Source organism: Fragaria vesca, linkage group LG2, assembly GCF_000184155.1.
Source record: "Fragaria vesca subsp. vesca linkage group LG2, FraVesHawaii_1.0, whole genome shotgun sequence".
Classification (NCBI taxonomy): Eukaryota; Viridiplantae; Streptophyta; class Magnoliopsida; order Rosales; family Rosaceae; genus Fragaria; species Fragaria vesca.
The window spans coordinates 22,454,898-22,474,256 of NC_020492.1; the positions used below are offsets into that span (position 1 = coordinate 22,454,898).

Below are 19,359 nucleotides of genomic sequence, written 5' to 3' on the forward strand. Positions count from 1 at the left end.
TTTGCTGTAAAGAGAGAGGGTATTTTAGGTACATTGCAAAAGCAAAATGACATATTTAGACTTAAAAGTGGACTTATGTGGGTAAAAATGTTTGGGTGGACTTTTATGAGAAAAAATGTCCCAAAGTAGACTTATATGAAATTTTCTAATTAATCTAATGGGCGGATTTCCTTGACAGACTTTGTAACTTTTCAGCCATATCCAAAATTGCGATTTACGATTATAAACATGAACGATTCATGTTGAACAGATTCGGTTCGTTTATTGATTTACTATAGTTTCGATAACTTAGCTGAAATTTTGTATCTAATCATTAGAAACTAAAAACCAAACGATCGAGATGAGAAAATATGATCTAGCCAAATCAAGGAAATCCACACCATTGAGTTAATTTTGATGTCTTAAAGTTATATCTAGGAAGTGAACATTGTTAAAATGCGTTATAATCGAACTCAAAGAATTTGACTCTCACCTACAATGGGGTTCTCAGATTACACAATTCTGATCAAATTCTACTTCTGGAGAAAGATTCCCAGTATCCAACTTAAGTTTAGCTAAACACGGACTAAATAGGGCATAAATACCCAAGTAGTTCCTACCTCACTGATACAGAACAAGACAGAAAAAAATTATTAATTTGCCAGATTACAGGGGCTAGTGTACAAATAAGTTACAGACTAAGATACAAAGGTGCATTTCGGCGGTCATTTGCCCCGTGGCCTGCCTCTCCTGTTGTATCTGGTGAGTCGTTTTGCCTTCGGCTTCTGAACAACACCCTCTTCCTTGGCTACCGCAATGTTAATTGATTTCGGCTGAGACTGGGTCAGCTCCTGCGATAACTCATCCGGCATACTTGAACTGTTTTGGGAGCCACTTGCAGCACTATCATTGCCCTTTGAGGCATCTATATCATTTACATTCACTTTTGATGCCTCAACACTGGCTGCATTCACAGGCATAGATTCAGGGCCCGTCATGCCATCAATATCCATTTCATTGTTCTCCAAGATGACCTTGTCAAGCTCAAAGGTTTCCTCCACAAGGAGAGTTGTGACCATCTTCCCATGACTTGAACCCACCTGATTTATTTCTCCGTTTAGCACAGTGGTTTCTTCTCTACACAATATAGGAAACAAACTCATTAAGTTTACACACGGACGATGCAGCCCCAAGCAATTTGTTCAACAAATGCTAACCTTGGTTCTGAATAAGGGAAGCCATTAGTGGTATGGGCAGTTGCATCTTTTTCTGTTGAACAAGTTTGGTCATGCACCTTTGAATCTGGAACAAACGAAGTGTAAAAATTGGGAACTCATGTAAACACAGTAAAACATGTAGCAGGAACTTTATACGACAAGGATTTCGTATGAACGATGAAATAGATAGAATTGGTTATTGCATAGTAAGTTAAAAAGTTGTACAATAAGAACAGCATAATGCTTGCTTCTAAACCCTGGCAACCAATGTATGAAAGGAGCTTACATTGTATGGTTCCTTCTATAATTGCATCTGGCTGTTCAGTCCCACTAGTCAAAGCTTCTTTTTGCAGCCCATCTTGTGTCTTCTCCGTAACTGAATTAATGACATATGAGGATCCAAATTACAATTTACTCTTTTTTACAATTAAAAAATTAAGCCAGTTCAACTACGGATGACAACATATTACTGTAATTAAACAACAGATAACTCAAATCATAAAAGTAAACATACCATCAAAGCTATGGGTTGTAGATATGCCTAAAGGCGGGTCCGTAGTTAAACCTGCAGCTGTTATAGGATTCTTAAGTTTGTCTCCCAAATCAGCTTCTTGCTTTCCATCTTGTAAAGAGTTCAAGGTACTTCTGTTTTCCCGAGAAAATGCAGACCAATCAATTTTCGTTGAAGGTAGAGACCTAAGCATTTCTTCTGTTGCCTTTGTACGCACTCTTCGTATTTCCTCCTGGATATTCCATGACCCAGTAGCAGGGGCGTCTCTTTTCAGCTGCATTGAAATTTCAGTTTGCACCACATGAACATCACACACCAATCTAAAAATAAAGACAAATATCCTCGTTTCTCTTTCCCTAACTTAACAACCAAGGAAATGGAAAACATGTGCCAATTCATTGTTCTCACAGTTAATAATAACAGAAATAAAGAAACATACATATTAGGTTCAAGGTCAACATTGGTTCGAATACTTTACTAATATAATAAGGATCTGCCAACTGCTTCAGATACTTTTTTTTTTTGTTCTTTCAAAAGTTCCCTGATGTAATTGTCAAATGCCTAGTCTTTGGATTCATAACATTGCCTCAATACACAGAGATTAGTGGGGATCCATTTGAATCAATCTTCATCAGTGTAGGCCTATGTTTTACAACTTCAACAGCTATCAGTTACATGATAAGCTATTCTAATCGCAACCACATCATTAATTAACATTCTTACTTTTCAGTGAAAGTACTACACTCTTCCTAAAATCAGCAACTCCATATGGCTTACGCTCATGGTCACACATACCAGTCTATACCATGGCCAGAATCTATTTATTCCTGATTCCAAGAAAGTCATTACCTCATTTCAAAAACTTAATTCATAACAAAAATAAATTTCAAGTTTTCCACTATCTCCAACCTCAATCTTTTCTAGGAAGGGAGCAAGAGACTGTCACATGGATTTTTATCAATAATTAAAGACTGGTATTTTGTAAAGGAGTAAGTAGCCTTCAAATAGTAATCAGTTCTACTGCAGTGACAAAGCCCTACAAGTCACAAAGAACAAAAACAACACACTACTAGAAATTTCATATGTTACCTTGGAAGTGACAGAAGTTCCACCAAGTGAATACGGGGTTTCTTCATTAAAAAGTTGCAACCCTAGAGGTGATGTAGATCTCAATTCTCCATGCTGACTTGAAGGAGATGCCCACGGAGGTAGTGCCCGCATGTAAGATTTGGCCACATCTACTGGGGAACCACCATCATCTTCAGCACCCTGCACCAAAAGAATCAAATTGAAGTAAAAACCAACATGGCATTGTCATTCTTTCCATAGAAATCATAATGATACAGCGAATTTACTAAATTACTAAACATTTGATGTCTGCCAAATTTCTCACAAACTGGAGAGGCATACTTATTTCTTACGTATTAGGTAAAATATTTATTTCTTATTTCGGCGATCTTTACAAATTTCTGATTATCAACTTCATACGAGTAGGTAAAATTTTCTATGGAACATACAAATTTTTAACCATAAGACTAAATACCAAACATGGGGGAAGAGAAACAGATATAAAGAGAGAGCCATGCTACAATATCAGATGAAAGGGAACTAACTTGTGGAAACAGAATCGTTCCATGACCCAACTCTGACTTTGAAGCCGATCCCAACCTCTTCTCCATTACCCACTTTTTGGCCTCTGAAATAGCTGTTGCAGAAAGATCAGTTGCATCCATATCTGCGATATAATCAACACCATAAGTCAAATAGGTTGAACTGGCAGGTTCTGGTCCTACATATAAGCACTTCTATTGCGAGTTATATTGTTAGGCATCTCACTAAGTCTGGTATTCTGCGCATCTTCAGTGCTGGTACAGCCTACGACTCTCGATTTAATAATCTTTATTAACTTGTCACACTCTTCCCTGGACAAAATGTGAAGTTGAAGTCAATTGATTAGCAAAAGAAAATAAGGAAAAATTTAGCAAAATGATGCATAACCATAAACTATTTTCAATAAAAGACAGACTTTAACCAACTTAGTCACCGTTAAACTCACAGAAACCCCCATTTTGCATGCCCTTAACTTGGAATTAAACCAATTATTTATAAAAGATCTCTCTGACCAGTATCCCTCCTCAAAGAATATTCCACAGGACCACAGCACATAAAATTGAGATTCAAGAACACAGCAGTCGTGGAAATACTAAAAGTTAAAGTGTGAAATGTAGAAAATAAATCAAGTAGATTTTCTTTCTCACTGAAAAGTAAAATTATACGTAGGGATACAACTAATATCAACACAAAAACAGTTCTTCCAGGAAAAACAGAACAGAACAACAAACAAATATGTGACCAATATAAAAGTTGAAACAAATGATGCAGGATATAACCAAGGAACTCCAAATGTAAAATTTAAGAAGTACAAGGTTTTGCTTCAAGGAAATACAGTGTTACCTCGAGAAGGTCTCCTGCCTCAGCAGCTGCTCAATTGCATGCTTGGATTCCCCCTGCCTGAATAGTGGTTCTGATGTCCCATTCCTCTAAGCGAACCATAAAAATCAGTAGTGCATGTGTAGTAAAACGAAAACCAAACCAGACAAGCCATATGTGTGTGTGTGCATATATCTAATGCATCCTATACAGACATGAACTTGAAAAGGTTGCTGAGGTCAGAATTTAACTACAGGTGATGTAGTACTGTTCATAGTGTATGTGTCACTAAAGGACGTTTAAACCCTAAACCTTGAATCAGATCATTGCTAACTAAACCGGTAACAACAGCCTTTTTCAACAACATATAACTCCCAGATATCCCACTGAAACAACTTAAAGTTACCCTTGTTGCTGCAAAAGCCTGCTGATTATTCTTAACCACCTCACAATATGCCCTCAGCAACCTGACTATATATTCTCCACCTAAATATCTAAAAACTCCACTTTTCAGGAGCTAGAGCACATTACAGAAGTGAAGGTATGCTGATTTCAATTTGATTATTGACTAAACTGGAGATTAAACTCTAATAGGCTAATATCTGGGTGAGTGAGAAAACAAAAAATCTCATTTATCATCAGTAAGTTTTCTCTACTATTCCACTGACATTGCAGACAGTTTTGATAAATCTCAAAATGTTTATGCATTTCAAATAGTTACCAGTACAACAAGTAGCAAACCAAAGTCATACAAAAGATTAAACATTTACGCACAACAAATCTGATTTCTACATCAATTTACCTGGTTCAATCCATCGTCTTCTTGAGACGAAACATAATCATCATCACCTTCTTCATCATCACTACCAATCTCTGAAAAATTACACAAAATCCATTAAAAAAGAAAAACGGAAAATACCTCATGCGAAACAGCCAGCTCTCTAAATGCTAGATTACAGCACAGAAATAATGTCATCATGTAAACCTATCCAACTAACTTCACTATAGCTCCACCAATTCGAACTCCGAAATCCTCCAAACACTAACTACTAGCTTCGTTTAATCAAATAATCACCATTAAAATTACATAACAGGAGGATATGAGCTTAGAATTAGAACCTGAAGAGGAAGAGGAGGACGAATCGGAGCGGAAGACGGAGGAGAGGACCTTGCCGGCGCCACTGACGATGGAGCGCGTAGGGGTGTAAAGGAACCTAGCGAGCCAATTAGGGCTTTCGGGAGGAGGTGGAGGAGGATTAGCGGTGAGAGCAGGGCGGTCGTAGGGAGTCCTGGTGCGAGCCAGTCGTCGGGTTCGGACAATCTTCCCGCCGGATCCGGGTTCTAGGGCTCGCCGGGATCTGGGAATGGAGTCCATGAGAGAGAGAAGAGAAACCAGAAAAGCGAGGGAGAAAGAAAGAGAGGGTTAGTTGTGGAGTCTCATATCTCTCTTCTTCTTCTTCTGCTGTGTTTGTTTTGGGAGGGAGAGGAGGATTGAGGCCGTTGAGAAACGAAGAGGACCCAGGTTTGTAGCGGTTATTGTTTTTTGTTTTTTTGGGCTGCGGAAGGATTAGACGGAGGAGCGCAACCTTTTTTTATTCGGCGACACGTTGCAGCCTTTTTCTTATTCTTTTATTTTCTTTCAAATTTCGATTAACGGCTTTTTTCTTTTCTTATTTTTATATTTTACATTTTATTTTTGGTTTTGATGTGGAAATTTGATTAGTGCTAGCTAATAGGAATTTTTTGTTAGTATTCACATTCATTTTATTATTCTTTGATTTTTCTCTACACGAAACCAACCAACTGTATATGATATAGTAAGACATCATATGATTTTTGGAAGTTGCTTACACTGTTTTTGTATATTTGCTGATGAATGCTATTGTGTTTTCCTTGAATAACATTTGGTCAATCAGACTATTCAATTCTAACATAAACAAGTGTTTTGCAATAGAAATGTGGCCATGCTTGAAATATAGTGCCTCAGCCTCCTCATAGTAGTGAAGAGGTCAAAATAGACAACATGACTACTTGATGCCTTGAGCGTAGGTTTACGAATTTAGCAACCATGTTATAGAGGATGAACCATTCGTGTGATCCAGGTTAGTATTTCGAATAAGCGCATAACACGTAGAAATGTTTTAGTGTGGCGTACAAAACGGGGGCAGAGAGGCCAAACCGACTCTCGCCCCTCCATTGCATGCCACGATAACATGAGTGACCCACGAGGCCCCATCCACCAATGACTTCTCAAGAGCGAACGTGAGGGAGATCGTTGCTAGCATTCCAGACAACAGAAACAGGCCTGTTTGCATGAAATATCAACGACCAAAAATTTCGGGCTATGATTCGAAAACTAGGCCCAAAGTTCAGGCCCAAAGAACTCAAAAACAGTGAAGGCCCATGAGACTCAATACCTACGAAACGGTGAGGCTAGCGCTTGCGCAATCAAAGCAGAAGCAAAAGCGCACCTCCTCCCTTATAACTCACCGTTTCCCTAAACACACCGACTCCGAGCCGTCGCGCATTTCCTTCCCACTTATAAAACCACTGCCAGAGCCTCTCCTTTCATATCAAAACGCAGCCGTTTCATTCCCGCGATCGACGATGTCAGGGCTAGCTTGTAACGCCTGTAACAAAGAGCTCAAGGACGACGCCGAGCAGAGGCTCCATTACAAGTCCGAATGGCACCGCTACAACCTCAAGCGCAAGGTCCCCCTTCTTTCTCTTCTTTTTCATCCGCACCGATTTCATTTCTGAATTAGGGTTTCGATTACGGAACTGGAATTTCCAATTTTCTAGGATGAATTGAATTTGTTTCTTTAAGCTTTTGTTTCTATACAGAGCATGTGAAAATCGTGATACTTTTGTTTGTGTTGATAGAGACGAGCTAGAAAATTATAGATTTATTTCCACTGTTTAGGTGTGTTAGTTTGTTATGGATATTTTTTCGCTGAGAAATTTTGTTCTTCGGAAGAAATCTAGGGCATTTATATGCTTGGTTAGTTGAGCCGAGCATTTATCGATTAATTGCGGTTGAAGTGATCTCACATTGGTTGTGTTTTTGATGTTACATCAGGTGGCTGGGGTTCCTGGAGTGACAGAAGCATTGTTTCTTGCACGACAAGCTGCGCTTGCTATGGAGAAGAACGGTGCGAATGCAACGCCAATGCTCTACAGCTGTGCGCTCTGTGGGAAAGGGTATAGGAGTTCCAAGGCTCATGCTGAGCATCTGAAATCGCGAACTCACATTATGAAGGCTGCTCAAGGGACCGGTGATGAGGAAGAAGACAAAGCGATAGTGAGGCCGCTTCCTAGTCGTGCAAAAGCTCCCGTCAGAAGAGAGGAAATTGATGAGGGGAGTGAAGAGAGTGATGAGAGTGGAGATGAGTGGGAGGAGGTTGATCCTGAGGATGAGTTGGCAAAATCTTTGACTGGTATGAATGTAGATGGGCATGCTTCTAATGAGGATATGGATGAAGATGATGATGATGACTATGAGGAGTTGGACCCATCATGTTGCTTTATGTGTGACAAAGAACATAAGACCTTACAGGGCTGCATGGTTCACTTGCACAAACATCATGGATTCTTCGTTCCTGACATTGAGTATTTGAAGGACCCGAAAGGTTTCCTCACTTATCTTGGTCTTAAGGTACTGAATCTTCTCTCATGTTTGTTTTTGAGAAAAACTTGTTACCTATTGGGCTTTCCCCTAAAGAAATTGGCTCACTTTCATGGCTTGCTTTTTTCAGGTCAAAAGGGATTTCATGTGTCTGTACTGCAATGACAGGTGTCAACCCTTTACCAGCTTGGAAGCAGTTAGGAAGCATATGGTGGCGAAAAGCCACTGTAAGGTACACTATGGAGATGGTGATGAAGAAGAAGAAGCAGAGTTGGAAGATTTCTATGATTACAGCAGCAGGTTTTGTTCCTTTTCATACGTTGCCTTGCTCAATAATTCTGTTGGCTGCTCTTTTTGTAGTCTTAAGCATTAGTTCATGTTAGTATATCTGAATTGGACTGCTTCATCTTGGGTTTCAGTTATGTTGATGAGGCTGGCAAGCAACTAGTTGTATCAGGTGAGACTGCCAATAGTGTCGAACTTGGGAGCGGTGGCGCTGAGCTCATCATTACTACAAGAACTGATCATGGGATATCAAGCAAAGCACTCGGTTCCCGGGAATTTATGCGCTATTATCGCCAGAAACCACGCCCGTCACCTAACCATATGGCCATCACAGCTGCAGTGGCTGCAAGGTTTATTTCTAAATTCCTTATGCTGAGTCTTCTCTGTAGTTTCAAGTGAACAATGAGGCAGTGCCCCCATCTAATCTAGATTTTGAGGAAATAAAGAGAATTTCTCATGTTTTTCTGTTGTCAATATTTACATGAGGAGCTTTTGCTGATGGAGAAAATCGTGATCCTTATTTTCAGGTACAAGAGCATGGGGTTGGCAACTGTGCAGTCAAAGGAACGTATGGTGCAGATGAAAGTATTGAAGGAAATGAGAAGATCAGGAGTTGAGGCCATGCGCAGTAAGATTGGAATGAAGAGCAATGTGATCCGAAACCTCCCCAGTAACGTTCCATACTAGTCCTTTCAAGGGTGTGCTAGGCCCAAGGAAGTCTCTTCTGTTCCATACTTGTCATTTCTCAGTAATATTTAGTAACAGTTTCTACCAGTAAACATAATGTAATATTTGTCTACCAGTAAACATCTTTAAAATATCTTGGGTTATGGGTTATAGTACTTACAAATTTGAAGTCCTAGCTTTGTGTTCATGATCATTGTTTTTCAGTTTTTCTATAAATTTTGTTTATTTCAGATTTCAATACTAGTGCAGCATTCATCCTTCCATATCCACTTCGAAACAAATTATTCCTCGTCTGGGCTCAAATACATAGGTTTCGTTGATACTTAACTTCATCAGTTCATTCACACGCGAAATAGTGATGTGACTACATCCCTACTCATAAAATAAGGTGAACAGAACTGAATTTTATTGTCCTAAACCTGTTGCTTACAGATTTGCTGACTAATATTTTGCAGCAAGATGAGCATCAATGCAATATTTGAAAATTTTGTGACATTATTTGATTTTTTGTGACATTATTCGCAAAACAAGAGCGTTTGGTTATGTTTTCATTCTTATGATTTAGTCCATAAAATTAAAATCTGATTATAGGTGGGAAATTTCAATTTGTGAATAAAATGATTAAATGAATAGAGAACCGGACATTCTGGTACAAATTGACTTTAACAACTGCATGACACAAGGTTGTTACCTAAACTAAGCCTACATCGTATATGCTTTCAAGTTCCAACAAGATATGTCATTGATGTCATTTTCAGACGGCAAGAAATGTAAAATACAAATTGGAAAGACGTCAAGTTCTTTTAAAACGATTCGGGTGAGCAATCACTAGGTTAACAGAAGAAACATCATACCTTCCACAGCTGTTTATATATTACACTAGTCCTTTAGACCACTGAACTGAATGCAAGAAGATGATAGTTCTAATAAAGGGATCCATGCAGCCAACGGATTTGTCATGTGATATCCAATCAGTACATCTAATTACTGATTTGAAAAGCTAACACTGTATCTCGATGCAGTTTCTGCATGTTTAAACACTGAAGAGATCTACAGCAAGCATCCCACTGCTTTCCACCTCCCTTCTTCCAATGGACCTCTATCCGTCTTTCCCTTCCTTTCTATTCTATTTAAGAACTGCCAGAAGATATAACACCAGATCTAATGAGATATAGCGTTGCCAAAATAGTGTTACGAATTCAGGGATCTGATATTTGATAAACTTGAGTTTCAAAACCAACTACAGACAAACAATTTGGTAATGATGTTCAGACCCAGATTTGCAGTAAACTAAAACCTACACAAGAAGATGCAGGGCAATCAATGAATAGAGCATACCTAACTGTCATAGAAGCGAGAACGCCGTCTACGGGAACTGCAAATACAAGAGCAATAGATATAAATTATAGGTAAAGACTCAACCAATGAATTATAGGGTCTTACTCTCACAAACTAAAACAAAAGCATTAAGGTATCAGTGCAAATGATAGGTAAAGAACAATAGATATAAATCATAGGTAAAGACGCAAAACCAATGAATTATAGGGTCTTGCTCTCACAAACTAAAACAAAAGCATTAAGGTATCAGTGCAAATACTAAGCTCCCCAAACCCCATCAAAATGTCCCTATTAGGTACCGAAATGAAAATCAATTGAATGTTACATTTGTTGTGGAATCTCAGAAAGATGGTGCATTTAGTTTCTTGCAGACCAGAATTTGTCCAAAAAGAGAGAGAGTAATGTTGTCAGATGACTTTTGTTTTTGCTAAATAGTTTCAGGTCCACTTATGTGACCATCAGACCAGTCCAAATGAAAATCAAAAATTGATCTACAGGTACAATTGTAGATGGAAGAATGGAATCAGAATAAGGACATCTATTATTCTAATTCACATACAGAAACGAAAAAGAAGTACAGACCTGCGATGACTTGAGCCACCCCTGGAGGAACCACTTGAACTCATAAAGTCATCATCAATCTCATCTGCCCTATAGTCTGTGAAATCAACAGATGTCACAGAACCGTCATCAGAATTTGCATCATAGCTTGCTCGGCGGCCTCCTCTTCTATTGTCACCAACTCTTGATCTTCTTCTATTTCTAGAATTCCTCAAGTTATCAAATACCTGATACAATATACAGGAGGTCCACCAGTTACGTTCATCCCCATGAAAGTCCTCAAACTCATCCCCAGTCTCATCATCACCATATTCAATCACATAATCACCTAAAACAACCCCCCGAGGGACTTCTGAATGTATAGTGCTCAAAACATCAATGATCTCAGAAGACTGTTGGAAGTTTTCCCAATCAAGCTGCCGGGCAGGATCGATTTTTGATGGTTCAGAATGAGGATGCTCCAGTTCAGCATGTTTTTGCAATTCCAAGTATGTACCCGTAAATGTGCATCGTTGCTCCTCGCAACAACGCTTCTTCACATCTAGATGAACACGAGCCTTATCAACAACAACCCACCCAGTCACTTCACCCCGACACAACGGGCAAGTTGGCCTGCAGTTGTCTTCTGATGCCACTGGCTCAGTGTCGCTTGTCAGACTAGCATCGGATTTTGAAGGAGATGACATACCATTTGCACTTTTGAAACGGTCCAAACAATTTGAGTGCAAGTGGTTTGTGTCACAGACAAAAGGACGGCATCCATTATTGTGCGATGTGCACTGGAGGAGTACACCATTGTGAGGGAAATCCAAACATATAGGACAAGCCACATCTTCCCAATTTGTGTTTAACTCGATATCATCCACATTGAATAAACTGGGCTGAAGCCCTCTTCCATTAGAAGCTTCAAAGGCCATGAACGTAATATTACTTAGAATAGGCACAATCGCATGACACACACCGCAGACTTGGATCAGAAACACCACTTAAACTAACGTAAACTCCAAGAACAAAACCCACTGAACTTCCAGGTTAAGGAGCCGGTTATCCAAGATGATAACACCTAAATAAAGTATGCACGGTTAGCACAAGGCAAGATAGAGCAGTACAACTGTATGAACACAGAACAGCTGATCAATCAAACAAAACAGAACACCACATATACGTTATCAATTAAACTCCCTTTTGATTTGCTTAGCAGCCAACATGCTACACGTAAGTTTCTTCCCAATTCTTCATGTTTGAATGTTGATTACAGAAACCCAAAAAGAAAAAGTCAACCAGGCTGAAACAGCCATCAAATTAATTCCAACAAGCAACTCCAAGCCTATTGACTTTACTCAAATTGAACAACCCATATGATTCAGACATTAAAGTAACATAACCAGCAACTCTTCTAATGATCCATCAATAAAAGGGAGCTCAAAACTAGTCAATTCATCATTGTGGAAATATAGCATATTGATTTCCAGTTTATACAAAGCAAATATGCAACAGAATCAAGAACTAATAACAGAAATTGATCAAACCAAGAAGATGGGTGATCAGAAACACTAGAATGATCCATCAAAACAGACTGTAAAAAAAAAAAACGAGCTTTGACACTGATGGGTATTCATCAAAATCAACACAATGAACTCAAATCAGCTATGAATCACAAGCATAGTATTCTCAGGAAAGAAACCAGAAAACCCAGAAATTGGAGACAGAAAACAACAAGAAATGGAACCTGGCTCACCTAATATATGAGAATCTGGGAGTGGAGAATGGGGAAGATAGACCCAATAGAGACAGAGGGCCTCAGAGAATTTTAATTCTTTGATTTGGGTTTTGTTTAATTGATATGATGAGAGTAAGAGAGAAGAAAGAGAGAGAGAGAGGGTTCTTCTTGCCTTGTTCTTGGTCTCTGTGTGTGTGATTTGGCCCTTTGGGGAGGTCAGTTTTGTGAAGGAGTAGGTTGGTAGGGTCACTCCTCTTCTTCTTCCCCTTTTTGTTTTTGTTTTTTTTTTTTCAAAGTGGGGAGTATAAAAGGTAATGCATTTTTTTTTCTTGGGTCAGAATGTCATATAAGATGCAAAATAATAATATTTAGGGCAACCAAAACCAAATGACTGATACACCCTTGTATTTTGACCAAGTTTATGTGATAATAATGACAGAAGCATCCATTACTAGCCATTGCAAATTTTGCATCAAGGATGACGCAATTTATATGAAGGACACCCTTGTAGTGTTATCAGGTTGTTCTTAATTAGAGTCATTTACTTCTGCTAAACTTCTTTGTATTAAAGTGACTCTAACAAATTAAGTAAAGGGATTTGCACCACATCTCAAGTTTAGTGAGGTAAAAAACGATTCGACATTTTTCAGGAATGAGGTTGACATTTTTTGAATAAGTGCATACCATTATAACGCTTCAAAATGTTAATTGTGTTCGTAACGTATAATTGTTTACTTTCCGTGTATGTTGAATAATGAAAGCAAATCAGAAGTTCTTCTTTTGCATAAGATCACAAGGATTTGACTTCAATATGTTATATTTGCTTGAATATCATTTTCACTCAAACTCATAAATCTGTGGTAAAGGAAAATACTTGTAAAATAAAGATTGGAAGAACAGAAATAGAAAAGAAGAGAATTTGACTTTGTTGGGTGTGGAGTTGTGCCCACTTCGTACGTGCAAAATCTCAGAAGTCTAGGTCTTGCAAATCCTCGTGTTCCATAGACCGCACTTCAAAAGTCTCCCATTTTTTCTATTTTGGTTTAATGTAAAATGAAAGGAACGATATTGAACCTTGATAGTTGATAATGCATGCAATTGGCTTCCTATTAATCTGTCATCAATAAAGAAAAGCCATTAGATCATCCAAAAATTGATGGGTTTTGTTAATTTGAACAAGTCCTGGTTTAGTTAAAATAAACTGTGGATTATTAATCTCTAATTCTCTATTAATAACAAGTTGGGGTTATTATTAATATGTTCTTGAGCTTTCTCATATGAAACCAGAAAATTGGACCCATTTCAAAGCAATAGTCCAGCAGCTAGTGGCTATATATGAATTCACATTGGACCTCCAAATTTCAGATTTGGGATAAAGAAATCCGTAAAACTGAATTTCTATTTGAGATCATTATTGATCACTTAAGACTTGCTTCTACAAGCATGAAAGAACCAATAAATAATACAGAATCCGTATCGGCTTCACTCCCCTATCACAAAAGACACAAACCACTTGAAGTGGTGAACATCTTGTGCAGATGATCCAAGACTGCTTAATGTACATACAACAATCAACCCCAAAACAAAACCACCATTCAGCCAAAACTGAGCTAAACCCATCGCCGCAATCAGTGTACATGAACAAATGGTTCCATTCTCCCATGACAACCATAACTCTGCTCGAACTACTCCTGCTCCTTTATAATCCGGCTTACTACACCAAGGGCGACAGTGTTTCCTGATGCCCTCAGAGATACGCTCCCTAGAGCTTTAGAATTTGTATGCTCTTCCACACAAACTGGCCCTTGCAAAAGTACCTGAAATATAGCAGAGCAAGCAAGAATCGGAATAAAGATTACAATTGCTACTGTAGTGTTTTACAAATAACATGCAACTCTAAAGAGCAGAGATTGTTTTTAGTTTAGTCACCTCTATAACAGCCCTCTGCTTTGCAAGAAGACAGCGAGGAGACTTTTTTGTCACTTTGCCCTTTGCGTCTATTAATGACAATATCTTTACAACTCTTGCAGCCTCTTTCGTGTGGTGTATGTGAAATTCCACCTGCTCATTCCAGCCATAGGTTATATCGTTTTCTATAAAAGAACTGTAGTGGAAACAGCAAAGAATTTGTTCTCAAGCCAGATACATACTTCAGAGCCCATCAACATAGGGGTGGCAACATCCAAAAGAAGCACTTTTAATTCCAAATGTTTTGCAAATGCAACCGGAAAATTAGGGTGACAAAGCACACCCCCTGCCATCAAATGACCACCATCAATGCCTTGCAGAGTAACACCCACATTGTCACCAGCTCTTGCAATGGAACATGCCTGAGAGTCTCGTTCCAAAGAGCGGACAGTCCCTATTTCCCCCGAAGGCATAACCAGAACCTACAGAATATGGGCTTATGGCTTTAGCACAACTAAAACTACAAACTGTTGTCATGTAATAATGATATTACATAGATCACCGTCATCTAAGATATCTCAAAAGAAACACGCATTGCTTATTTAACAACTGATGCAATAACCAATAAACTGTGATATACAAGCATAAACTGCTAATGTCCTATCATGTATATATAAACTGTGACTACTAGAATGTATTTATATATAATATCTTGTCAGATTGTTGTAATATGAATCAGACGTGCAAACAAGCATCCACCACTGGTTTGGATTGTCTGATAAGAGAACAGTTCTTCATATACATACATATGTGCATAGTTACTATGTGTGTACATCCTTGAACAGGTGAAATCTATGATTTTGATTCAATGAATTATCAATTTGGGAATTACCAACTTTCAGTCTGATTGCTTTTGACAACCTTAATTATATCATTTCATGTGGAAATTACACAATAAACTCTATTTCTATCTCAACATACCTTTGATCCACTTCGAAGAGCACCTGCTTCCAATTTACCACAAGCAGACACATGTCCTAGAGAAGTAGATCTGATAACATCACATATTGGCATGAGCAGCGGCCTTTGAAAATCTCTTGTGGGAGGTTGAAGGGAATCAATTGAATCCAACAGGGAAGGTCCACGATACCTGCATTTCAATTAACTCAGTCTATTATCCTGTTGCAAAATCAGTATATGATTGAAAAGTTTCTCTCACATAGTTATAAGAATGCCGGAACATCTACCTCAGACCCAAAAAAAAAAAGGTGATTTAAACATGGAATTATTTCATGACATGCAGCTTACCATCTCATTATTGTCATGACTTAAATGGAATATATAATTTACAAGTTACCATCTCATTCCCATGGCTGCCAAATTGTTTTCAATTATTTTATAAGAACAGATGCACATACTAGCACTTTCCTGTTTTTACCTTTCTAATTCCAATTTCGGACTAGCATAAACTGGAATTCTTAGCTAGCACATGAGAATATAATAATCTATATAAAAGCAAGCAAACTCACCAAGACAACAAACGAGCCTCAGAAGGAGCTGATACCAAATTTTGATTTTCCATGACACTCAATGGAACCCAATACACTGAAGAATCTTTGAAACCACGGGAACGGAGAAATTTTCCAAGAGTCAGTTTGATTTCATCAAATCGATCCTTGGAGTATTCAACAACATCCATCTTGTTAACCGCAACTATAATTTGATCAACACCAAAGCTTCTGATAAGTTGTGCATGCTCCATTGTCTGTCCCTTTATACCAGCTTCAAATGCACCATATGAAGCATCTACAAGAAGTACTGCAGCATCAGCTTGTGTTGCCCCAGATATCATGTTTGGAACAAAGTCTTTATGGCCAGGGGAATCGAGCACAACAACATGATACTTTCTGGAATCAAAATATGCAACGGCCACATTCATAGTTATTCCTCTTTCCCTTTCTTCTGCACTCTCATCCAATGCCCAAGCATACACAAATGAGCCCTTTCCCTGTATAAATAGCAAATACAAATTGACACAAGAATTAAAAAAGAAAAATAAAGCTTAAGAAGCACTCACTCATGACATTGCAATGAGGTTACCTGTGACTTTGACTCTTTCTCATATTTGTGCATGTCTTTTTTTGATACTCGTCCCAAAAGGTGAAGCAGTCTACCTGAGAGTGTCGATTTTCCAGAATCAACATGTCCAACCTACATTGACATGTGAAATAAAAAAATTAGCTTCATATCATATCATACAGTAACAACACTGGTGCTAGTACTAGGATATAAAACCAGAATTAGGAGGCTTACAATTGCAAGATTCAGTTGAGTCAATGTATCAACAGCTTCATCAGGAAGCATCCATTTTTCAGGTTTGTAGTCTGCTCTTGAATGTGATCCCCTAGAGTTAGTAATTTTAGAAGGCCCAGATCTAGCATCTGAAGACATGTTCTTAGAGCTAGTAGTCAGAGACTCTGGCTTGCCTCCAATCGCTAAAGAACTAATGCCCTCTTCCATATGAGAGCTTGTTGGCTGAAAGGATGAACTGCTCGCCAAATTACCATTTGATTGTATAGTTGCCCAATTCCCTGATTGAATTGCCTTATCTAATCTAGGTTGTTGGTCTTTTCGTGCCGCGGTAGATGAGCTATCTGACCATTCAGCACTTGATTGTGCACTAACCGCACTAATCTTCTTAGCAGCCTTCGAGGAAACTCCTGAAGATTGTAAGTCACTAGCACTGGCTGCAAGTTAAACATCGCAACTAATTAGACCAGAAGTATAGACTAATTGATCAAGAGACTGACAGAGTTCATTGTATTCTAAGAAACATGTGTTTCTTGCTGACACAAAAGAACTCATTATTAAAAAACCCAAACTAATGCAAACTTATTTCCGTCCAGTTTTGGCAAGAAATCCTAAACCTTCTCTAAACTCAGCATTACAATATATGACATTGGCATGAGAGAACTTATAAGACTTCCAAAAAAAAAAAAAAAACACATTCCTCTGGTTCTTTCCGTGGCAAATTATAAAAATATCAGAACTTCTTCTTTGGACGGGAATCTGCAACAAACCAAATCACATCCACGATGAAGTTCTAGTAACAGTAATAAAACAGTACCTTTTGAACCCACTTTGGAGGATCGCAATCCATTAGAAACCACATCATCTGGAGATGGAACATCAAACTTGAAAGGAGCTGTATCATCAACACGAGTATCGTTAGAACTGACTAAACGTAAGTCACAATCTCTGCTAATAACATTCTTAAGAAGCAAAAGTCAAACGAATGCTTGAATTATAAGGCATCTCTCAACAAATAAAGTGGTAATGTTCTAGTTACAATTCCACATCATCTTTTGGAAAAGGTGCAGACCTATATTAATATTGTCATTCTTATGAATAATAAAAGCGTTTTGGAATTCATGAATGGGTCCTTGGATATCCCCAAGCTTGTAGAACTTATTTCCCTCTTCTATCAGAAAATCATTATTCTGCTGATGAAATGATACAGCCTTTTGGGTTATCTTGCGCGGCAACGATGCAAAAAGACACTTGGCCATCACGGATGCTCCAGAATCTTTGCATCTGCCTTCAACTGCATGAAAGAGATCTACTCTAAAAAAGGGAAATAAACTTGATTTCTCTTTTTCATATAGTAGGAGGCAATAAAATTGAAATTAGCCCGAGCAACAAGGACACTAACCTAGAAACTGAAAGGAGGGCTAAGTTAAAGGCGTCCTTGTCACAGAGTTGAAAGGCCAAAAAGAAAAATAGAAATAATAATGATAAAACAGTTGCTCATTTACTGCACAGTAGGTAAGAGAATATAAAAAATTGATAGAGCATGGTTACATTCATTACCTGTTTTCTTATCGATATTGCTTCCAACTCTACCCAAAGGTTTGCGAAGAACCCCACAAATGTCACACACAGTCAAACTCTCCTCATTATCATATGTACAAATGGAACAACGCCAAATATCACGCCTTACAGTTTCCTGCTTTAACTCAGGTTCTTTGCCTATTATAGCAGACAGAGGTTTACCAGTCGGTAAAACAGCAGTAAATGAACAATGTAAACAGATGAAAGAATAAAAACATGCAGAGTTCATTTTACAAGCATGTTTCGGATTGGACTACAGTAAATCATCATATGAGATTTTTAAAACTCCAACACGGTCTGGATTGCATAAGCACTTTCATGATAAAATAAAGCTTTTGTTTTCTGGTGATCGAAGAATGATCCAACACAATAGTGTGGTCAAGCCAGTTTTCATTGAAGTAAGAGCGGAATATAGCAAAAGGAAAAACCAGTTCCTAACACGCATGTCCACACTAAGTGAAATTGGTCTGCTAACCACTCTTCTGTTCAATGAACTACATTCAACACATTACTAAACAGCTGTAATGTACAAAGCATATGCCACTAACCATTAGTTTCTATTCCAAAATCATCGTCGTGGTCATAATCATAATCTTCATAGACATCGTACTCTTCATCATTGTAATCAAGTCCGAAATTTCCTTTACGAGGCATTGTCCTATAGACAAAAACAGCTCAATTAAAGCCACCAAAACTTGCACACAGAGACAGAACATCAAATTCAACCAAGACACAACAAATATGAAACTGACTGTGGCGAAGCAGGACATACCCGTAAGATGCCCAACCCTTTAATCAAGGGTTGTTAAATTGTTGTAAGCTTAATCTAATACAAAACACAGCTTATCAATGTCGAAAAGCGTTGTACGAGTCTGATTCTGAGCTATTGTAATTGAATATACTGTTTTGTCTTTCTTCCATATTAAATAAGCTGCACCCAAACATCCATCAACATACACAAGTATATCAGCAGCTATCATTGTCAATTTATCATTCGATTTACATAATTAGGATCATTAAATTGAATAGCTAAGTGAGCAACTTGTTAATTCAGGGCGGAATGAGATTTAGGGGCGGATGGAGTGAGTTGAAGGAATTAGGGTTTACCTGGTGAAGAGCAACGAAGATGGTTCGTTTTGATCTTCTTCGCTCTTTATCTCTCTCTCGCTTTAAAACTAAACTCTAGACATTGCAGCAAGATTGAAGG

General features: G+C 38.3%; 5 protein-coding genes across 6 annotated transcripts in view; 1 reads left to right on the forward strand and 4 right to left on the reverse strand.

Annotated features, from left to right (window-relative positions):
• Positions 1-19,359, reverse strand: part of LOC101312889 (group 2 truncated hemoglobin YjbI-like) — a 771,661-nt gene that overhangs the window by 341,405 nt on the left and 410,897 nt on the right. The window lies entirely within an intron of this gene.
• LOC101293162 lies at positions 385-5,615 on the reverse strand. Its single transcript, XM_004291183.1, has 10 exons — positions 5,257-5,615; positions 4,940-5,010; positions 4,162-4,247; positions 3,544-3,629; positions 3,321-3,442; positions 2,797-2,976; positions 1,711-1,981; positions 1,483-1,572; positions 1,197-1,281; positions 385-1,116 (listed from the first exon to the last, which is right to left on the reverse strand). Exons 1-10 carry the CDS (start codon positions 5,510-5,512, stop codon positions 705-707), a joined length of 1,659 nt encoding a protein of 552 aa, XP_004291231.1. The 5' UTR covers positions 5,513-5,615; the 3' UTR covers positions 385-704.
• Positions 6,593-9,001, forward strand: LOC101294626 (zinc finger protein 622-like). Its single transcript, XM_004291188.1, has 5 exons — positions 6,593-6,849; positions 7,217-7,792; positions 7,893-8,062; positions 8,182-8,397; positions 8,575-9,001. The coding sequence occupies exons 1-5, from the start codon at positions 6,745-6,747 to the stop codon at positions 8,732-8,734; spliced, it is 1,227 nt and encodes a 408-aa protein (XP_004291236.1). The 5' UTR covers positions 6,593-6,744; the 3' UTR covers positions 8,735-9,001.
• Positions 9,388-12,549, reverse strand: LOC101307270. Of its 2 annotated transcripts, XM_004291231.1 has the most exons (3): positions 10,655-11,942; positions 10,078-10,109; positions 9,388-9,871 (listed from the first exon to the last, which is right to left on the reverse strand). In XM_004291231.1, the coding sequence occupies exons 1-3, from the start codon at positions 11,548-11,550 to the stop codon at positions 9,861-9,863; spliced, it is 939 nt and encodes a 312-aa protein (XP_004291279.1). In that variant the 5' UTR covers positions 11,551-11,942; the 3' UTR covers positions 9,388-9,860. The 2 variants fall into 2 exon arrangements, with proteins under 2 accessions (XP_004291279.1, XP_004291280.1); XM_004291232.1 differs by lacking the exons at positions 9,388-9,871; positions 10,078-10,109 and adding an exon at positions 12,372-12,549 and having other exon boundaries at positions 10,253-11,696.
• LOC101315411 (HBS1-like protein-like) lies at positions 13,745-19,338 on the reverse strand. Its single transcript, XM_004292840.1, has 12 exons — positions 19,260-19,338; positions 18,925-19,083; positions 18,701-18,810; positions 18,132-18,290; positions 17,389-17,466; positions 16,575-17,008; positions 16,362-16,472; positions 15,791-16,269; positions 15,243-15,411; positions 14,504-14,743; positions 14,283-14,414; positions 13,745-14,170 (listed from the first exon to the last, which is right to left on the reverse strand). The coding sequence occupies exons 3-12, from the start codon at positions 18,804-18,806 to the stop codon at positions 14,039-14,041; spliced, it is 2,040 nt and encodes a 679-aa protein (XP_004292888.1). The 5' UTR covers positions 18,807-18,810; positions 18,925-19,083; positions 19,260-19,338; the 3' UTR covers positions 13,745-14,038.